This window comes from Anoplolepis gracilipes, chromosome 12, assembly GCF_047496725.1.
Source record: "Anoplolepis gracilipes chromosome 12, ASM4749672v1, whole genome shotgun sequence".
Taxonomy (NCBI): domain Eukaryota; kingdom Metazoa; phylum Arthropoda; class Insecta; order Hymenoptera; family Formicidae; genus Anoplolepis; species Anoplolepis gracilipes.
In genome coordinates, this window is record NC_132981.1 from 7300325 (window position 1) to 7320949 (window position 20625).

At 30.3% G+C, this 20625-nt stretch overlaps 3 protein-coding genes and 2 long non-coding RNA genes across 10 annotated transcripts in view; 2 read left to right on the forward strand and 3 right to left on the reverse strand.

Moving 5' to 3' along the window:
* Nucleotides 1-459: 459 nt before the first annotated feature.
* On the reverse strand, nt 460-3223 carry Fnta (farnesyl transferase alpha). Of its 2 annotated transcripts, XM_072903513.1 has the most exons (6): nt 2883-3223; nt 2364-2663; nt 1814-2168; nt 1518-1718; nt 1248-1431; nt 460-888 (listed from the first exon to the last, which is right to left on the reverse strand). In XM_072903513.1, exons 2-6 carry the CDS (start codon nt 2515-2517, stop codon nt 784-786), a joined length of 999 nt encoding a protein of 332 aa, XP_072759614.1. In that variant the 5' UTR covers nt 2518-2663; nt 2883-3223; the 3' UTR covers nt 460-783. The 2 variants fall into 2 exon arrangements, with proteins under 2 accessions (XP_072759614.1, XP_072759615.1); XM_072903514.1 differs by lacking the exon at nt 2883-3223 and having other exon boundaries at nt 2364-2728.
* A 2196-nt stretch (nt 3224-5419) lies between these two features.
* On the reverse strand, nt 5420-9977 carry Hsc70-5 (Heat shock protein 70 cognate 5). 2 transcript variants are annotated; one of them, XM_072904059.1, is made up of 12 exons: nt 9786-9977; nt 9086-9147; nt 8868-9013; nt 8549-8672; nt 8149-8457; nt 7803-7965; nt 7260-7716; nt 6781-7077; nt 6392-6579; nt 6184-6324; nt 5978-6065; nt 5420-5682 (listed from the first exon to the last, which is right to left on the reverse strand). In XM_072904059.1, exons 1-11 carry the CDS (start codon nt 9876-9878, stop codon nt 5988-5990), a joined length of 2058 nt encoding a protein of 685 aa, XP_072760160.1. In that variant the 5' UTR covers nt 9879-9977; the 3' UTR covers nt 5420-5682; nt 5978-5987. The 2 variants fall into 2 exon arrangements, with proteins under 2 accessions (XP_072760160.1, XP_072760159.1); XM_072904058.1 differs by having other exon boundaries at nt 5420-6065.
* Nucleotides 9978-10083: 106 nt separating this feature from the next.
* On the forward strand, nt 10084-14125 carry LOC140672174 (uncharacterized). The gene is made up of 3 exons (XR_012047845.1): nt 10084-10238; nt 10301-10482; nt 14003-14125. It is a non-coding gene; the product is annotated as an uncharacterized lncRNA (long non-coding RNA).
* Nucleotides 11358-20487, reverse strand: LOC140672163 (salivary peroxidase/catechol oxidase). 2 transcript variants are annotated; one of them, XM_072904056.1, is made up of 8 exons: nt 19603-20484; nt 16044-16815; nt 15144-15571; nt 14042-14289; nt 12260-12509; nt 11933-12051; nt 11671-11830; nt 11358-11532 (listed from the first exon to the last, which is right to left on the reverse strand). In XM_072904056.1, the coding sequence occupies exons 1-8, from the start codon at nt 19746-19748 to the stop codon at nt 11451-11453; spliced, it is 2205 nt and encodes a 734-aa protein (XP_072760157.1). In that variant the 5' UTR covers nt 19749-20484; the 3' UTR covers nt 11358-11450. The 2 variants fall into 2 exon arrangements, with proteins under 2 accessions (XP_072760157.1, XP_072760158.1); XM_072904057.1 differs by lacking the exons at nt 11358-11532; nt 11671-11830 and having other exon boundaries at nt 11931-12051; nt 12243-12509; nt 19603-20487.
* The window catches only part of LOC140672173 (uncharacterized), a 166678-nt gene continuing 162701 nt past the window's right edge, over nt 16649-20625 (forward strand). For 2 of the 3 annotated variants that reach the window (XR_012047842.1, XR_012047843.1), the window contains exons 1-3: nt 16649-16736; nt 17746-17922; nt 18553-18843. This is a non-coding gene — a long non-coding RNA (uncharacterized lncRNA). The remainder of the gene's footprint in view (nt 16737-17745; nt 17923-18552; nt 18844-20625) is intronic. The other variant, XR_012047844.1, reaches the window with a different exon arrangement.

Genomic DNA, 20625 nt, shown 5'->3' on the forward strand with positions numbered 1-20625 from the left:
AGGATATTTGTTTAATTATAACTTGAAAATTTTAAAGCAATTAGTAAATTATATGCTTATATCTATGATATCAGAAGTAAACAAATATATGTCCTAAAATATTCCTGAAAAATGTCCTTTATATCCTTTTATAAAAAAAAAATATGCCATAATTAAAGCGATGTGTTACGTGTATGTGTGCGCACGTATGCATACCCAATGGTGCACGCTTCTATACGTACGTGCGTGTGTGTGTGTGTGTGTGTGTGTGTAATTAAAAACTCATAAATAAAATATCTAATTACCCATCCATTTTAATTTTACCGCTTTTCGTTTTATAGTGTTATTGCAACAATTTTAGTTTTAGCTTATTAATATAAAAATCCTGGAATTGCAAGCTAATATCAATGATAATATGATGAATATTTGCAGCTATATAGAAAATACATAAAAAATCAATATAAAAGGTAATATAGGTCATTTTATTTAAGTTAACAATGTTGGTATAATACATCTTATAGCTTACTGTGATACTAAATTTCATTTATTCTTAAAATAATTCTGATAAGTTAATTAACAATTCCTAATTCTATTTCAAGATCAAGAAAAGATGCTTTTGTTTTATATAAATCAATTGTACAAATTGTTCTGAGAAACTTTATTATTATACAACAACTATAAGAATAAAAGAGGCCAAGATGTATCAACCATATAGATTGACATTATCATTAAATTCATATTATATATGAAAACATTATCTAAAATTCTTTGAACAATTCACAGGATGTAGGAGTGCTCTAGTTTTTAATTTGAAGATTCTGTTTTCAATTTTATCGCTAGCTGACTAGCCACATAATTCCAATATCGCCATCTTATTGTATCATATTTTTTTGACAAATCCTTACATAGCTAAAACATAAATACACATTTTATTGTAATTATACTATAATTATATTAATGTATACTATAATTATAATAATTATATTATAAAATAAATAGAAATTGAGAGAAGTATAAACAATGAACATTAACCAGAAATAATTTATATATGTATCTCATAGAAGCATTGAGATTGTTAAAACAAAAGTTCAAAAACCCTGAATTAAATAAAAGAATAAGAATAATAAAGAAACAGAGAAAATAAGAAAGACAATGACTACAAAAGAAATGAGAAAGAGAGACTGGTTAACTAAAGAGATTGGATTTAGGTATCAAACATATCAAAAGAAATTTTATATATATACACAGCCACACAAAATTTGACTTACTTCATATGCAGAATTAATATGAAATAATGAAGATGGGGTTTCATCAATTGAACATCTTTCTTGACAAATATCAATTATGCAGGCCAACAAATGATTAGTGCGACATCCTTCTTTATACATTTCTTCACATTTAAGTCTTACTTTTTCATTGTAACCTAAGCCTTTACTGTCATGTAACAGTATTCTAGAAATATTGATATTTTATATGTATATATATATATTCAAATTGGTATTATTTTTCGTCTTTAATTAAACTTCAATTATAATTACCCTCTTAAGTAATTCCAAGCACTCTCATTCCCTTTTGATAGTTCTATTTTTTCCAGCGCAAAATCAACTTCTCTATTTATCACATCTTGTTCAAACTTAGTTGTATTACTTATGACAAAGTAGCGTTGATTCCAAGCAGAATTGTTGCGAACATCATCATTTAGCAATTGTTCCACATATTCCAATTCATTATCATATAAACTATATACATAATTAGATATATATATATATATATATATATATCAGTATTATACAAAAAATATTTATTAGTTTTATATCTAGAAAGATATACTAACTTGAAAGTTTGTATGCACCATTGACGATGTTGCCAAGCATGATAGTTCTTTGCATCCTTACCTAAAACACTTTCTATAAATGCTAATTCTTCACCAGGATCTTGCAACCATTCAACAATGACTTTTCTGTGATGCCAAACTTGGTAATTTTTAGAATTATATTTGATCATTCGATCTGTATATTTTAACTCTTCTTGTAAGTTCTTTTCCAGAGCTTTAAGGATTTCTCTTCTATATTGCCATACAGTATAATTAGCTGGATTGAGCCATATACAGGCTTCTGTTAAAGCTAATGCACGGTCTGACTTTTCACTTAACTTTAGAATGGCACGGAAATAATCATAGGCATCCTTAACTAAAACATTAATAAATAATAAGGTAAAAACATGTAAAAATAAAAAGTTAATTTATTAGCATAAAATTTCTTTATATAGATTAATAAGTTTATATAAATAATAGTACGAAAAATACATGGAGATCGTTTCATATGTGCTATATAAAGTACAATTTAGCCCAATAATGATATAATCCTAGAATTATATATGCTTACACTTTTCGGAATATGCAATTGCTACAACAGGATGTGGACCATCATCCTGAGATAAAGGAGTCACGTCACTCCACTCATCGCGATCTTTGTACAAAATCCACGGCGTTTTCTCGTGATCATCATAATTTAATTCGTCGTCAGAACTATCCGACATACTCTTCTTTAATACGATTTGTATTGTAGAGAAAAAAAATAAGACCGCGCACACAAACACAGGGTTGTGTGAGTCTAACCTATCCTAAACACTCCGCACTCTATGCAACCATATGTCATATGCTAGAGATGTACTAAAGATATGTGCTGAAAAAATCTACTCGTTATTTTTTGCTATAAAACTGATAATACACAATCAGCATTAATAGGTATATATTCTTTATATCTCAAAAGAGATGAAATATTTTTAGATTAAATGCATTATATCTAATTATTCATAGATACATACATGACTGTTAGACAATTCAAAGTTTTACTTTTTATTTAATTTAATGTTTAATGTATCTTATTTAATTTATCATTTACCTCTGAAACTTATATTTAACTTTTTGCTTATTGTCAAATACAATTGTCAAATCTGATATCAAATCTTATTCGTAAATCTGCTTTTTACAATGTGTTCAGAATAAAATAGATATATTATAGAAAGCATGTTAGAAAAAGAAAAAAAATTAAAAAAGATGGACAGAATATTATCAGCTGACAGTAAAATGACAATGCTGATACGGAGATGATAGCTGTACTCTTGCATTTATTCTATTTGATAGGTATTATTTGTCTTTGTTTAATTTTTAGTAAATGACAAAGATGAAATAATTCCACAAGCGTTGTAAACATCAAGTGGAACGTGACAGTATGTAGTCATATGTGAATGAACGTATATACGTCAGAGAGTCCCTGACGAGGCCACGTGTCACGCCGCCGTTTTATGACACTTTTTCCTTGCAGTACGCTAGCGCCAACTGAATCCATTTTAGAATGGGTGGAACTACATGGTCAAATCTATTTTTCGCTGTCACGATAAAACAACTGGTTGATTGGTTCATGTCTGTGCTAAATCTATATAATTGATGATAGATTTGAAAAGTACACGAAAAAATTATGAGTTTACTAATATATTATATTACATGTTATTTTAGCTACGCATAATCTTTTTTCATTTTAATACATATTATAAATAACAAATAGATATGTACTATTATATAAAAATTATTTTATATAATATTAAAAATATATATAAATTTACGTATTTATAATATATATATATATATATACATATGTGTGTGTGTGTATTTATTATTAAAAGATTTTTTAATGTTTTGCAATTTTTTAAATTTACAAAATAAAATTATTATGCGCAAAATGTAAGGAATATTATTCTCGCAAAAAGAAGAGAGAAAAAGAGAAAATAACTTTTACTTTTAAAGAGAAACTCAATTAGTCGGCATCAAATATATGATCCTCAACACAATTTTGTGATCGAAATCAAGATTATATACGAACGAAAACATCGCGATCGCAACAAAGCCGAGGCGAATGTAAAACAATAGCGCGCTATATGTCACTAAGGTCGAACGTTTATTATTTTATTTCGGAATTGTTTTAAATGTATTTTAACACGTTAAGGTTTATCATAATATATTATCGTATTATTATTGAGTATTATTGTCGCGAAAAATGTGTACGGTACGCTCGACCTCGAGGTGAGGCGAGACGTACGTGCCAGCGCCGGCGCCGGAGTAAGAACACGTGCGCACCACTCCCGCCGGACTCGACATGAATGACGCACAGCTGTCGTCACGTACGTCGCGTTCTCCCCTCTCTTACTACACAACGCGAGACCTCAAGGAGAAGGGAGAGTATGCTTTCTCTCTCTCTCTCCTACTCCTCGCGCTAAAAGTAACAAATACGCATTATACTATGTGACACATTAAAATATATACATCAAGTAATTCTAAAATGCATACAAAATTTCTTAACTAAAATAATAATATTATTATATTAGATACATTTAACGCGCTTTAAAGCGTGTATGTAAAACGCGATTATAAAATATAATGCGTAAAGTACTTTACGGCAGTCTTACGTATGACTTGCCGTGTACGAACTGTATGTACGATTGTTTTTTTGTTACATTTATTATAATAAACAAACATGCAACGAAAATTACGACTATGAATTATTTGTAAAAAATAGAAATCTTCTAACAATAAGATATAATTATATGCACATATATTGTATTTTAGAGATTCATTGTATTAAATAATATATTTTTATGTGCACGCGAGTATACATAATAATTTCATTAAATTATTTTTTTACAAAATTATTGAAATTATTATGCATATATACGTTACATGCCCAGAAAGAATATAATTTAATACAATATAAATCTCTAAGATACAAAATATATGTATAATTATATATCTTAGAAAATTTCTATTTTATATATGTATATATATTATTTTATTATATAATAAATATGTAAATTTATATTATATATATTATTATATATATATTTTTTTAGCATGGGCATGAACCAACTGATTGTTTTACTGTAGCATTAAAAAATTGATCTGGTTCTGTAGTTCTAAAATCGATCCAGTTAGCGTTAGCGTACTTCAAGGAAAAAACGGGAATGTGGAGCCCGTCGCAGGCTTCTGTCTGTGTATGTGAATGATACATGTACAAGAATGATTTTCTGTTTTGCTAGTCTATATCAGAACATAATCTAATGCATAAATATTTAAATATTACGAAAAAAATAAGGAAATTACATAACTCTTTCTCTAATTTTCGGTTTCAATCAAAATATATTTGATCTATGTAATTACGTTATTTTATTTTACATATCGAAAATATCCGCTACTAATTATGTTTAAAAAGAACATAATTACACATACGTACGCAGTCCCTCGAAATGCGATAATATAATTAATATATTATATTATCTTGCTAAGTTAAGAAAATACTATTAGAAATATAGATAAGGAAGGCAAATATATATGTATCTATTTATAATAATTGTTACGTTTCAATCTTAATGTTAAGCAGAATTAGTTTTACACATAAAATTTCAAAGATTTATTAAGTAACAACAAAATCATAAAATTGATGTTTTTTAAAGATATTTAAATAAAAAATCAGATAAAAGATGGTTACATCACATACTACGACAATATTCTCTATATAACCTATGTATTGTATATTGTTTAGTTTACAGGATAAACTTGGTTTGCACAAAACACTCATCTCATTCTCTCAATTCTATTCTCATCTCAGATTCATTCACCGTACTATATATTCCACAAAAGCAGGATTGTAACTGTAACAAATTCCATATTGTTTTTGGTACAAATCATTTTACACAATTATATATTAAACTTTTATATATTAAAACATACGTAAGCCATTCTATGTGAGAAATAAAAATTGCTCTTTCTTTTGTAGGCATAATACTTTTTAAATTTCTAATCTTAATTTATTGTTCATTATCGCGCAGAACATCAAAATTAAACTTGTGTTTAATTAATAGCTCTGTTGCAAGAGCTTGCAAGAAACAACAACTTATATAAGTGTGTGCAAAATGGAATCTTTCTTTTTTACAAAATGCGAATTACCTAAGTATAATTAATTTTTCTCTTCCTTCTTCTCGCCTTCAGGTTCTTGTTGTTGTGACTGATTTTGACTTTCTCTTTCTGCTGCCATCTGTAAAATTAGAGTATATTTAAGTAACAGTTCTCTTCCACTTCCTCTCTCTCTCTCTCTCTCTCTCGAGCTGTATAAAACAGTTTAATATAAATTAATTTTTATGTAAGCTAAGTACCTTCTTATATGCCATCTCAAATAATTTCAAGCTCGCTTGTTGGAGTTCATTTGTTTGCTTCTTTATTTCTTCAGGATCAACATCATCTTTTTTAGCCAAAATGTCTCGAAGTTTGGCAACTAATTCTTTAAGTTTATCGCACTATAAGAAAAAAAAGAATAAGTATAAAAATATCCACATATAAAACCAAGAATAATTATTAATATACCTCTTCCTGTGGTAGTTGTGCTTTGAATTCTTCTAATTTCGATTCTGTATCATGTATAATTCCCTCTGCTTGATTAATAGCTTCAACTCTTTCCTTCTTAATCTTATCTGCCTTTGCATATTGTTCAGCATTCTTAACCATATTTTCAATTTCATCTTTGCTAAGACCACCACTAGATTGAATAACAACTGTAATACAAAATCGGTGTTAGAATATAATGTGCCTATATATATAAAAAATGTAATTTATTATTAATAGTAATCAGTCGGTGTATAATCCACATGTTTTACTCAATTTTAAGGTAAACTTCAGAGACGAAAAATAGTCATCACATTGTTACTAATTTTTTTTTTTCATGTAAAATATAAAATGATAAAAAATGTACATACTTTGTTGCTCCTTGCCAGTTCCTTTATCTCTGGCTGACACATGTACTATACCATTCGCATCAATATCAAATGTTACTTCTATTTGTGGTACACCCCTTGGCGCAGGTGGAATACCAACAAGACTAAACTGTCCCAACATTTTGTTATCATTAGCCATTTCTCGCTCGCCTTGATGAACTTTAATTTCGACTTGAGTTTGACCGTCTGCTGCTGTAGAAAATACTTGACTCTTCTTCGTAGGTATAGTTGTGTTACGAGAAATTAATCTTGTAAATACACCACCAAGTGTTTCAATACCTACACAGAAAGTATTAAAAATTTTTTTTTATTTTAATAATACACAATGCAACTTATAAAGTTAAATAACTAAAAACTCAGTAAATAATTGTCTTCATTCATCATCTGAGAGAAGATTAGTCATACATCACAGTTTCATACGCATGCACACAACACAATTGAACAGTTTAAGTAAAATTCACCTAATGATAAAGGAGTAACATCAAGAAGTAGAACATCTGTTACATCTCCTGCAAGTACACCTCCTTGAACTGCAGCACCAACAGCTACAGCTTCATCTGGATTTACAGCTTTTGAAGGTTGTCTACCAAATATTTCTTGAACTGTTTGTTGTACTTTAGGAACTCTGGTCATACCACCAACCAATAAAACTTCCCCAATATCAGATTTCGTTACTTCGGCGTCAGAAAGCGCTTTCTGACATGGTTGAATAGTACGTTTAATCAGATCGTTTACTAGACTTTCAAATTTACTTCTGGATAGTTTAAGATTCAAGTGTTTTGGTCCACTAGAATCCATAGTAAGATAAGGTAGATTTATATCCGTTTGAAGGGAACTTGACAACTCAATTTTAGCCTTTTCTGAAGCTTCTTTCAATCGTTGCATAGCCATTGGATCCTTAGTCACATCTATGCCTTGCTACAGTGATTAATAAAGTTGTTAATTAATATCAATTTATTTCAATATAACAAATAATTATATATTTATATTTAATTGCAAAATACCTCTTTTTTAAATTCAGATACAAGATAATTAACTAATGCATTATCAAAATCTTCTCCTCCAAGGAATGTGTCTCCATTTGTGGATTTTACCTCAAAAACACCTTTCTGAATTTCTAAAATTGAGATGTCAAAAGTACCTCCACCTAAATCATAAACAGCAATGCTGAAAAAAGAACAGTATATCAATTATGTTTTCACTTTTTGCAAAATATAAAAAAGTATAGCTTTCAATGAAATATATGAATGTTTAAAATACATATATTTTTAAGAGGCAAATTATTTTTCTCATATTATATATAAACTAATTATTAAATATATATTATTAATTCAAATATAGTTTTCTTACATTTTATCTTCTTGTTTGTCCATGCCATATGCAAGTGCAGCCGCAGTCGGCTCGTTAATTACTCGAAGTACATTTAACCCAGCTATCTGACCAGCATCCTTTGTTGCTTGTCGTTGTGAATCATTGAAATATGCTGGTACAGTAATAACGGCATTTTTTACTGAAGTATTCAAATAAGCTGCAGCTGTTTCTTTCATTTTCATAAGTACAAATGCTCCTATTTGGCTGGGAGAGTACATTTTTCCATCAGCACCTTGTACCCATGCATCTCCATTGGATGCCTTTATAATTTTATATGTCACACTTTTCCTAAAAAAATATATAAATATAAATATAATATATAAATATAAATAAAAAAATATATTGTAACAAACTATGTAAATATCAATATGACACTTACATATCTTTTTTTACTTCAGGATCATCAAATCTTCGTCCAATTAACCGTTTTGTTGCATAAAATGTATTAGAAGAATTTGTTACGGCTTGACGTTTTGCAGGCATGCCAACTAAGCGTTCGTTATCTAAAAAGAAAAATTATTTATTGTTTAAAGTAAAAAAAGAAAAAAAAATTAAACAAAGAAAATATTTAAGAAATCTATAGATCTATAGTTTTTCTATTGCATAGTCATCACATAAATAATTGTATCTCACAAGTTACAATATAAAAAAAGTAAATAATTTTTTATATTATTATATTAATATTAATGACTTAATACCTTTTGTAAAGGCAACATATGATGGAGTGGTTCTAGATCCTTCGGCATTTTCTATAACTTTAGCTTGTTTGCCTTCCATTACTGCTACGCAGGAAAATGTAGTTCCAAGATCGATACCAATAACTGCGCCTTTTACACCTTCAGATCTATAAAAAATGTTTGTCTTAAACTTGTTCTACCTAAAAAACATATAGTTTGATATTTTTTTTTTCAATTACTTATGTCGATATTGTTGCAAATCGGTAAGCCGATGTGATACAGTAACTGTTGGAGCTGCAACCTATAAAACATTAATATAAATTTTTAATATACAAATATATAAATATAAAATAATACAGATATATATAAATATTACATAATCCAACAAATTATTTTATTCAAAAAAATCATACATGTAGTATTATTAAAAGCTTTGTGAAATGAGTTAGAGAAACTGAATAAAATAAATATTCAAGCAAAGACTTGTTAATATATAGATTACATATCAAACAAATGAGAGATAAAAGGTTAACATACATATATATCTTGCTTTTTTTGAAAAAAGAAAATCTTGCTGTGCAACAAAAAGCAGCTTGTTATAGAAAAAATATATAATAAAATTATTTTTAAAGCAAGTAGTACGTGATCAATTTTATCATATAATAGTAATAAAATACAAAGGACAGGGAAAATTGAAACCTAATTTTGCGAAGCGTGAGGTACCAACGCACGTGCCGGCTTTAAAATCGGCGTCGTGACAGAATTAACGGAGATTTTTCGCGAGGCATAATCGCGAAATGATCTAATATCTATCGTGTAGAACAGAAAGAAGTGCCAATAAATGATGCATCTCTCGTTAGATCACGATTACGAACGATTAGTAACGATCGCAAGCTAGGAAGGTGTGCGCGTTGATATCGCTTTTACATCGATACTTACATTTTTCAAAATTGTGCTAAACTGTTGCTTCCTGGCGATGTCACACGCGACACCGGCGTAATTGCGGTTCAGTAATCTCGCGGCGGCCAACATCTTCGCTTCTTTTCGCTAGAAACTCAACTCAAGAATCGGCAGGAAACGATGGTATACCCAACTTCACGTGTAATGATGCAACTCCCGTGGAGCCCGAACAGAAATACATGTGCCATGCGCGTATCTACTCGACGATTGGAGGACGGACCAATCACGTTAAAGCTCTAGGCGTCGCGCCAATAGCAATCGCGTACAGACATCCGCGTCATCCAGTCTCTCGTGACTCGCGTAACATCCGGAATGTTCTAGCGAAAGAGATTACGCATCAGTGTCATTATTAAAGTAAGACGTAATTTTTCTTCGAAACAACGCGAATATTCTACGATGGCCTTGGGAAGTGCTACATTAAGGTCTTGCGAGGTAAGTCGAAAAAATAAAAAAGTATCCAACAGCCGGGACTCTAACTTAACTTATCAATGTAGGTATACAAGAGTTTCCGGATTTTGAAACGGTACATATACAGGTCTCTAGTGTCGAACGCTGATGTAATCAAACAATAAAATTGCTGCAAATAATATATATATATATATATATATATATATATATGAAAGTGAATACTCATTCGCCGGGATAGAATATAATATTATCTCTCCAATAATATTCTGTAAGTATATTTCTCAGTATAAACACTTTTAATTAATGAATATAAGGAGAAAAAAATCAGGCAAAATTAATCCACATCCTATATTTAAAAAAATAGCAATTCTAATTTTTTTTTCCTTCAATATGAAAGAAAATTGCATAATTATAAAATATAACATTCATTGTATTGTTAAATTATATCATAAGTTATGTTACGTTAAATTGTAATTTTATTTGGTGAGAGAGAGAGAGAGAGAGGGATGATAACACGATATACATACACATTGAAGTTAGAATAAATTAAAGTTTTTTTAAGACTAACTTCTTCAACCGAAATATTAGCATATATTATACAAAAATGCTCGATTTAATCGATATAAACTATTTGCTCTTCTGAATTATTTACATTATTCGTTATATTATTTAATCGAAATTGCAATAACAATGATAGTTCTTCATAAAATTATAACGAGCAATACAACAAAATGTGTATTAACAAATGTGCATATTAAAATTGAAATGGAGATCATTATGAATTATTTCCTTTTTTTGTTGACGTGAGATATTAAATCTATCAATACACATTAATAAACTTAATTAAATTGCTATCAACATATCGCGATGATATATATTATAAACAATTTTTTTATATCTCTAATTACACACACTATACATACATATATTCCTTCTTTAGCAAAACTTTACTTACTGTTAATGAAATCTTTATCTAATTAGATTTGAAATTAAATTAGAAATGTAATTTTTTTCTAATTGATTATCACAAACAATTTACAGAAAGCCAAATTCAAATTTTTAAATTTAATTTAACAATATTTAATAATTATATAATATGTAATAATTATAATTTTCTTGTGATATAACAATTTTTAAATATAAAAATAATAACAAATATCGCTAATTTTAATCAAACAATCTCTAATGTCAGGAACAATATTGTTTAATATGAGCAAGTTGAAATTCAATGTGAATTTAAATCGTATTTATCCTTTCCTTCCAAGGTGCGAAATCCATAGCTTTTTTTATATGGACTGTACAATTTGTCATATCATTCCTGAAACGAAAAAAAAAAATATTTAAATATTATGCTTAGAATGTGTCACTAGAATCAATTGTATTATTATCTTTGTATCGTAATCAGTTTATAAACTTCCTAAAAAATTTACGATATTTAAAAATTGATAATAGTTACAAGAAAGGATCTTTTAGGATGAAAGCTCTCGGTTGCATCCATCGTAGTCTATCACCATTATGACATAAAATTTGTGCCATTGTATTTTTTCTTATTTCTTCCAACTGTTTTATCGTAAATGAACCAGGAGTATTTCTATTTTCATACCAGTATCTATCACCTGCATAAAGGAATTGTGAGATGATAAAATTTTAAATTGACTAAAAATTTTCAGTTTGCAGTATACAAAATGCATAATAAATTAAAATTAAGATACATTTACCTAAACGGATATTCCGAAATGTTCGCCCTAATAAGCAAAGAAATGTCGGTCCGAGAACAGAATCAAGTATCGGTGCTTCTGAAAGTGCTCCAGTTACTAGATCTATATCCTGTACACTTCTATAAATTAAATAGATATAGATTATTGAGATATACGAAAATTTGTAAAATATTCTATATATAAAGATCGCTTCAGAATAATATGTCATAAAAAATTATGTTATACAATTTCATAATTGATTCATTTTTAATCGCAATCGTAAAGATGTGCAAATTCAAAAAATATGGTAATCTGTATTATTATATCTCACCCTATATTTCATCTTACTTGTAGACTATTCGAAGTCTCTCGATAGTATCTTTAGCCATCGTGTCTTTAAGATCGTAAAAATCAATGAGATTCGGCAAATCACAGAAGCTTCGCCATTTCATATAGGACGGCAAACCGTGATCTCTTCCCTGTTGTATAATTTGCGCAGCATAGTCCACCGCTACATCATTGGTTTTCCCATCGTGGAAGTATCGGTCCAAGAGTATTTCGTTCAAGCCCGGAGGCAGAGGCTTCCTAGAATGTCCCGCTGTCGCGGAAATTAAATCTTGCATCCTAGATCGTCATTAAAACCAAGTTCTCATGGGACAATGTGTTATCGTGTGATAATAGATCTTAGTAAATTTAATAATAAATGTGTAAAATTTAAAATTTTTAAATATTATAATTTATGAAAGTTATAACATTCTTTTTCTCTTTCTCTTTCTTTCTTTCATGTAGCAGCTTCAAGAAAAGTATGTCAGTACTAAAAAAATTTTAGAACCTATAAGAATGGAATCGTTCTACGAAATAGTTTTGCAAGGTATAAAATCTGAAGCAGTAAACCAAACTTTCTTTTCTTTTCTTTTTACTTCCAATTGTTCCCAAATGGTGATTGGCAGAGGTCTAAGATATGTACAAAAAAAATTTAATATTAACTTTTTACGTACGAATTTCTTGAATCACGCGCGCTCGTAAAAATTTCGTAAAAGGCGTCATTGTGATTGCAATGTGCCTTTCACTGATGTGTTACACTCTTTTCCGCTATGTAATTAAAAAGTTTGCGCGTGCTATTGTTCGTGCGAAGATGGAAGTATATATTCTGTGAACTTTTTTTAAAATCGTCGTGTCGAAGATTCGCACAGTCTTTGCTTACACAACGCACTTTCGTTAGATGATGTCTGACCTCGATTTTAAGATAAAATATCGTAACTTTTTTGACAATCTAATTATATAATAATATTCTAAGAAAAACAATACGAATTGTTATACAAAAATTTCCCTCTTTTACAGGATATTTTCTTCATTATATTCTCAAAGCTTAACGTTATTGTTTCGAGAAAAAGTGAAAGGTAGGAATGTTCAATAAAAAGTCAAGTCAATTTTATGCTAATTAGAGAAACGTGCTTGCACGCGATGTATGACAATAGTAATCATAGATGATTTATTTGAGGCAACAATATTCCTATCGTTATAGACTGTAATGCAACGATAATCCCCGTTTGATTCAAATATATTTCACTATAATGGAATGCATTTTTGCCTTTACTCAAAAAAATTTTCTTAATTTTTTAAAATATTCTTGAACGTGTGACAGGTAATGCGTTTATTTTTATTTTAGAAAGAAACGCAGCTAACTTGATATTGTGCAACCTTCTTGATACGTAATTTGAATGACATTTATTATTTGACGGTATATGTTACGTAAAAATAGAATATTTAAATTTAAAGAATAAAATGGATATAATTCTAATTTAAAAATAAAATTTTATGAATAATTTATAAATGAAACACGAAGGTTGAAATCTTAAATGTTATCATAATAAGACGATCTTTAAAAAGTGAATCTACCGTGTGACTCTTCTTATTTCAAATTCTCTATATTCATTATCGCTTATAAACGCGCGATAAATTAAACATACAAAAATATTCTATAAAATTTTCTATTAGCATTTTTACAAATATTCAGTTAGAATATGTAACTATTTCCTCAATTTAATTTTTATATTCTGTTTTATATTTCATTACGCAATAAAATTTCAGGTCACACTGATGTTTTGATGTCAAGTAATTTCAACTGACCTGTAGCTCCGACAATCAGTCGATCGATCGCGCCAGCCTCGTAGAATTCCTGCGGCGAATAAAAGGCCGATAGTAAGGATCTTTCGCCGGACTTGAGTGATGATCGTGAGTCAACCAAGTCCAAGGTTTTCGGTGTCAACGCGGCGACAAAGGAGAGCCCGGCCGATGCCGCCGAGTTTGAAAGCGTCGCATCCACGCGGTTGTCATAGTCGCGGAAGAAACCCCGCTGTGTCAAGCGTAAGTTGAATCTTCGCACACGTAACAAAACGAAAGATAACGAACATGATACCGTATATGGATGGGAGTTGCGTCTTGAAAACTGTGGGGGTCGATGTAACGTGATGTAATTTCGTTGCGTCATGTCTCTTGTATGATACATCGTAGAATTCGGCGTCGTTTGTGAAAAGCATTTTTTCTCGACTAAATATAATTAAGTTTTCAGGATACGCAACTCTTATCAGTAAAGCTTAATCGATTAAGAATTGCAATCATGGTAATGGTCATGGTAAATTAATTTGACAAAGGTATTAATCTGAATGAATTAAGAAATAATAATTAATAGTATGTATAGACATATGAAAAATTTTAAACAATAGGGAAGATAATTCATTATAAGAATTTCATATGCTATAACAAAATATACCTTAATACAAACATATGTTAATAATGAAATCATACTTTCACATATTAACATTTGATTATTTTCCATCGTACGTATCAGCTGTTGCAATTGGTTCTTGCAATAATGGTTTTTTTTTTTTTTTTTTTTTTTTTTTTTAGAAAAAGCTATGTTAGATTAAATAGAGTCATCAGAGTGTAAGTGTTCAATTTATAAAATAATAATATATTAGATATTAGAAATGATAGATTTCTTCATAAAATTATTGCATCAAGCTATTACAATTATCGAGAAGTACGATTCTAACATAGCTCTCAGATATACAAGGATAAAGTACATCGAGCTAGTAATTAATATATATTTTTTAGCTTTGCTCTAAACGTTCAAATAAATATTATATTGACTGTTATTTACAATAATTTTTAAAGAATTCTGTTCGCGTTTTTTATAAATAAAAAATATAATTTAGAAAACATTACGTACTTGTCAAGGGCACGCTCTCCGAAAATGACAGGCAGAAATTCGTTATAAGTTATATGCTGCAGCTCGGCAATAACAATCCTTCTTGCTTCCTGATATAGTCTTTCGTCGTCCCAGTGAGGATTCAATTGTTCAAGTTTTGTAGCTATTCGGTTATGCTCCCGTAAGAATAACACGTGCATCAAAGTAAGACCAGGATTCTCGTTTACTCTGGAATCACCGCTAAAGAAACACGGGAATGATTTACTTGCGCTTCGACAACTGTCGTATCTTGGCGAAGCCATTGGCAAATTCTTCCTTTGTGTATTTAACAAACCGCCTTTGCCTGATCGTAGAGCCTTAGCCGTCTCTTCGGAACTACCGTAAAGCGGCGATAGATCCAAATAGGAAGATGCCTGGTTGGTCTGTTGTCGCGAACCCAACTTGCAACCCTGAATTAAATGATATCTACGTATGAAACTTTTCTGTGATTTAATTGTCAAATCTTTATTTGAAATATATCAGAAATTCTAAAATGTATGAGATACTATTAATATTCTATTAACATTAACAGTCAAGATTTTGAAAATAAAATGCTATTTCTTCATAAAAATTAAAGATTATATTTTTTTGAAAATTAATTTCTATTTGAAATAAGATAAATTTCAGAATGTATTTAGCTCTCACTGTTCTATTTTTGCGTTTACTAGCTTTACGGTAAAGAATATTTATATTTGGCTTTTGAATAGCTAATTTATATATTTTCAGTAAAATACTATTAGCTCTTTTAATTTATAATGACAACTTTTGTATATATTTTAAAAGATACTAAAAATAAAGTTTTTGCATAATAACGTGAATAAATCGCAGAGAGATTGATATTTTTAAGAGATTTCTCAAATATAAGAAATTTTATTTAATTACATGTAACGAATTTCCTGGATGCGTTGCCGATCTCGAATATTCCATACAACCGACCGGGTACTCTGCGCGGATCGGGAAGCACTCTGGATGAAAATTCTCATAATCAACATTGCAACACTTGAGTTTAGTGCCGTCCGGCAAATCCATTCTGGGCGTATGTGCTAAATCATGAGCGAGGAATTGACCAAAAAGCGCGGTGAGTGCCATTAAATGAGGATGCTTAACATCCAATCCGCCAGAATGTATTTTCAAGGAGACTTCCCTCGCACTTGGTAGCTTTATGCGAGGCAGGGAAACACCATCCTCGTACTCTGGTGGTAGAAATCTCACGTAAGCCTCCAGCGCTGCACCCCAAGTCGGATGCAACGGGTTGTTGCATCGACCCGTGTGCGTTCTGTAACGGACATCCATCTTCTTACACTCGGATATCATTCGTAAGAAGCTGGGCGAGTCAGGACAGAGGCTGGCTGTCACCGTTGGCAGTAAGAAGGTCGCCTGTTCCGATGACATATTAAACGCCTCTACGAGCATCATTGCCATCGTCTCGATCCGCAAGGCTTTTCTCGAGAGATTTTGAGCACCCTCGGTCATCTCGTGAGATGCGCCAAGAAACCAGGATGGCGAGTCTCGGCTGAGATGCGTCTGCGAGTTCATGATCGTCCGTTCCGCCTGGCTGTACCTCTCCATAGAGAGGTTTGTACGCTTACCTAGATCCTGCAGCATCCTGGGTGGCAAGGTCGTAGCTCCGGCACGTGTCATTAGAGCGAGGAGTCTGTGAATCGGAGAAGAATCTAAAGATAGAAAACACCCACTTATCCGTGCATAGCTTAGTGCCGACGAGTGCCGTCGCGGTGAACGCTTTCGAATCGAGATGCGCTCTTGTGTGAATGCATTTATGTCCCGTATAGTATAGCTGCATTGTTACCCAATAATCGTTATGCAGATTCAATGATTGCAGTATTATCTAATTTAGCAATGATGCGATACAATCATTAAAAACATAATTATAGGGTTGTACACGGTAAAGACGATCGTGCGCTTGTGTATCCGCATTGCAACATTTATGAATGTCAACAACAGCATCTTTGTTACATTATCTGTTGCAAAATATTAAGGCCACGTTATATTGATGTCTAATGACCTAGATTATAAATCAGACTTGATTTATCTTCCCAGTAAAATATTACATACTTCGTTATATTATTAATATTCTTTCGTTTTTTTTTTATATGTTTTAATTATGTTATAGATATATAGATTTCAATAAAATTAATAAGATTAAATGTATACATAATATAGCCAAGTTATGTACAGTAGGAGGAGATTTAGGAGCAAGAGATATTTTGCATAATTCGCGATCATACTACGTGACATTAAAACTGATATTGAATAGAATATAAACACGTCATTTCGTAACTTATCACAGCAATAAATTACAACAGACCTTGTCTATTCGATTCGGCGTTTCGCCTTGCTATATTATTGTTCTTATTGTTAGTTGCGTTTACCATAACTAATTCATTCATCAATTCGGGCATCTATCGGTTCTTGACTGGGACAATGTTATTTTTTACGATGTAGCATAAGGTCGAAATAGATCCAAACGACCTCAGCAGGAGGTCGAATGGAGCGCTGACATTTAAGATCTTTCCTGGTTCTTTTACAAGTTGCTTTACGTAATCTTCTTTATTCCCATGATTAGCGTTCGCGTGAATCGATGGAAACAATCACTTTGGCGCACGCGGATCGATCAACCGATTATCTCTGCAACGTTAATCTCCTTATCGACCCGGAACTTTGATGTTGTTGGAACACGAGTATGCATTTTACGAGCATAAGGAAGATTTGCGGTGATTGAAGAATCGATAGAAGCGACAAGGTAAATTACGTACATTTACATTGCGTTACAATATGGTATGTATATTTATTTTTTTCATAATAATTAGTCATATATACATAAAAACAGAAAAAAAGAGAAATCATTAAATACATTACTTTTCACTTATTATTCAAATTTTGAATTATTGAAATTTAAAGTTTATATGTGAAATCAGATTAAAAAATTTCTTATTCTTTTATGCTAATAAGCTAATAAGTTTGAAGATTAATTTACCAAAATCTTTATTTTGATTTAATAAACATTGAAAATATCGAAAATATTATTTTTAGTATTCGTTAGTGTTAAGTCAAACTATACTAATTGTGACTGAAAAATTACATGGTAAGTTTTGATTAATATCACGTACACTCTCATTTCCTTAGAACGTGAAAATCGTGATTAATGTTCTTAATTTTCAGCCGTACATAATTACTTCAAAATAATATACTATTATCAGATAATTATATAAAATTTCTAGTAATCTAGATATATTGTATTGCATACAGAATAAAAGTAGAACGATGCAATGTAAAGCTCTACCGACATAGTACAGCTATGCAATTGATTACAATAATTATAAAACAATTAGTTTTGTGCCGCCCACACGATGACATTGCGCATCGATTGCAGATTCGAACAGTACTGTACAACATAATCATCGTTAACCTTTGATGAAATAATGAGCTAAGAGAAACGTGTCTGAGACTTCGTGAATACAAATCGTTATACCAAGACATAAGATCAAAGACGCCAAGACATTCACATTTGCAAAGTTTCATAACGTTGCCGTTTCACTGTTTACGATCGTTGGGATAGAACGTATGATCTAATTACTCGATATGTAACATCCCGCGCTTAATCAACCCTTGGTTTTGAAACAGTAATAATCTTGCGAAACTTGTGCTAGGAAAATTCAGTTATGTAAGTATTGTTTTTGAGCGTGGAAAAATTACTTTTCCATACTTTATATGTTATCCCATAAAACGTTTTTTTTAAACAAATAGTAAAAAGAGCTATTATCGATCGGTTGTGAAGCATATATATATATATATATATATATATATATATATATATATATATATATATATATGTTATATATATATATATATATATATATATAAATCAGAACAAGAGAGATATGAATATTTATGACTAAATTAAAAATTTTTTGTATTATTTTGAATCATCTTAATTTTCGATTCTCGCTCTTTTTATTGCTTACATAATTATTTTAACAAAATTATTCAAATTTTAAAGAATATATTTCTTTCTTTATAGTTCTAAGTTATCTGTTCTTAATTATCTATTATTAGTAACTATGAATTATTTTATTTTGATTTATATTATTTTATTTTAGTTATCTATTATCTAATTATTAATAATTAATTGATTATAAACAAAATACATTAAAATGTATTTTGTTTCAATTAATAATTAAATGTAAGTCTTTGCATATTCATATCAGGAAATAAAATAAATTTCATTTAAATTATAAATTTTTAATTATAATTTTGTTACACACATATTATTTGCTGAAGTATATGCAAAAAATTACATTTTTGACCTAACAAATATTATTATTAAATCATTAATTTGCCATTTTACATCAAATCAATACAAATTTAAATAAATAGCATTAGTTGTATTCGCTAAGGATATAGAATATGATAAAGTACTTACAGCGACACAAAAATGAGCAAGCCACCTGTGGCGATGCTTCTAGCAGGAATCAACATTTTTATGGAGATAATGTGTGTGTTATCTTCGCAACATAAGGATCTCGTAGTTAATACGTGATGGCATTCATCTGCCTGGAACGATTTCATAAGAGTCGCACGCGCGAGAGCGATGCGCGCGAGAACGCACAGAGGTAATCTTGAACTGAGAGCGAACGAAAGTAAAACTCGAGTCTACCCTATACCCTATACGGCCTACCCTGGAGTGGGGTCCAGCCAGGATCGCAGCAACGCATGGTATCAATGGTGCACGATGCATCGAAGTATAACATGTACATACGCAGCTAGTAAAAGTACATCATTGCACCGGCTGCAGCTGCCGGATTAATGTTAGCGAGACTAAGGTTCACCTTTCCTATGGTTACGTTATTGGAAATCGCGGTGCTGTTTCAAGGTCTAATATACACTTCGTTCGCACCTTCGCACTTGCAATATGCGGTATGCGTAGATTCATTTGTATAATGCTTTAACAATAAGCATCGCAGCGCTTGTTAATTAATGCGCTTGATAGACTTGACTACAATGTCATTTGCAGATTAAAATTCCGTAAGATATCATTTGTGATTCATTCAAATAATTCTCCACCTATTACTTTCTCTGTTTCTTGTGTCAACAAGATCATCATCAGTAATAAATCGTAAGAGTATGTCACGCGTGGGACGAAACGAAACGCATTATTATCTGCTTCTAGTAAAATTTTTTTCAAGGTTTACCTACATTGAAAATTAAAAATAAATAAAAAATACACACACATATAATAGTATAATTTAACAGTAAAATATAGCATATGAAAGTAGTTACTAAGATCGTTTTATTGCATTGTTATTACGAATGTAGATATTAGATCATACTGAACTATTGCAAATAGAAATAGATTTTCAGAAGCAATAAACTTTTATTTATGTTCAATTCGTTATGATTACATCTTTCATCATAATTTTATATATATAGTTCAGAGCTTAATAAT

What these genes read in the sequence shown, in the direction of transcription:
- Fnta (XM_072903513.1), bottom strand. Translation starts at nt 2,517, where the DNA reads ATGTCGGATAGTTCTGACGACGAATTAAATTATGATGATCACGAGAAA. An exon ending in AATTGCATATTCCGAAAAGT is followed by an intron (nt 2,169 to 2,363) that starts GTAAGCATATAT and finishes TTAATGTTTTAG; the next exon opens with TTAAGGATGCCTATGATTAT. An exon ending in ATATTAATTCTGCATATGAA is followed by an intron (nt 889 to 1,247) that starts GTAAGTCAAATT and finishes TTTATGTTTTAG; the next exon opens with CTATGTAAGGATTTGTCAAA.
- Hsc70-5 (XM_072904059.1), bottom strand. Translation starts at nt 9,878, where the DNA reads ATGTTGGCCGCCGCGAGATTACTGAACCGCAATTACGCCGGTGTCGCG. An exon ending in TTAGCACAATTTTGAAAAAT is followed by an intron (nt 9,148 to 9,785) that starts GTAAGTATCGAT and finishes AATGTTTTATAG; the next exon opens with GTTGCAGCTCCAACAGTTAC. An exon ending in CCTGAAGTAAAAAAAGATAT is followed by an intron (nt 8,458 to 8,548) that starts GTAAGTGTCATA and finishes ATATTTTTTTAG; the next exon opens with GAAAAGTGTGACATATAAAA.
- LOC140672163 (XM_072904056.1), bottom strand. Translation starts at nt 19,748, where the DNA reads ATGAAATCGTTCCAGGCAGATGAATGCCATCACGTATTAACTACGAGA. An exon ending in ATCCAGGAAATTCGTTACAT is followed by an intron (nt 15,572 to 16,043) that starts GTAATTAAATAA and finishes CATTTAATTCAG; the next exon opens with GGTTGCAAGTTGGGTTCGCG. An exon ending in GGAGAGCGTGCCCTTGACAA is followed by an intron (nt 14,290 to 15,143) that starts GTACGTAATGTT and finishes ACGTGTGCGAAG; the next exon opens with ATTCAACTTACGCTTGACAC.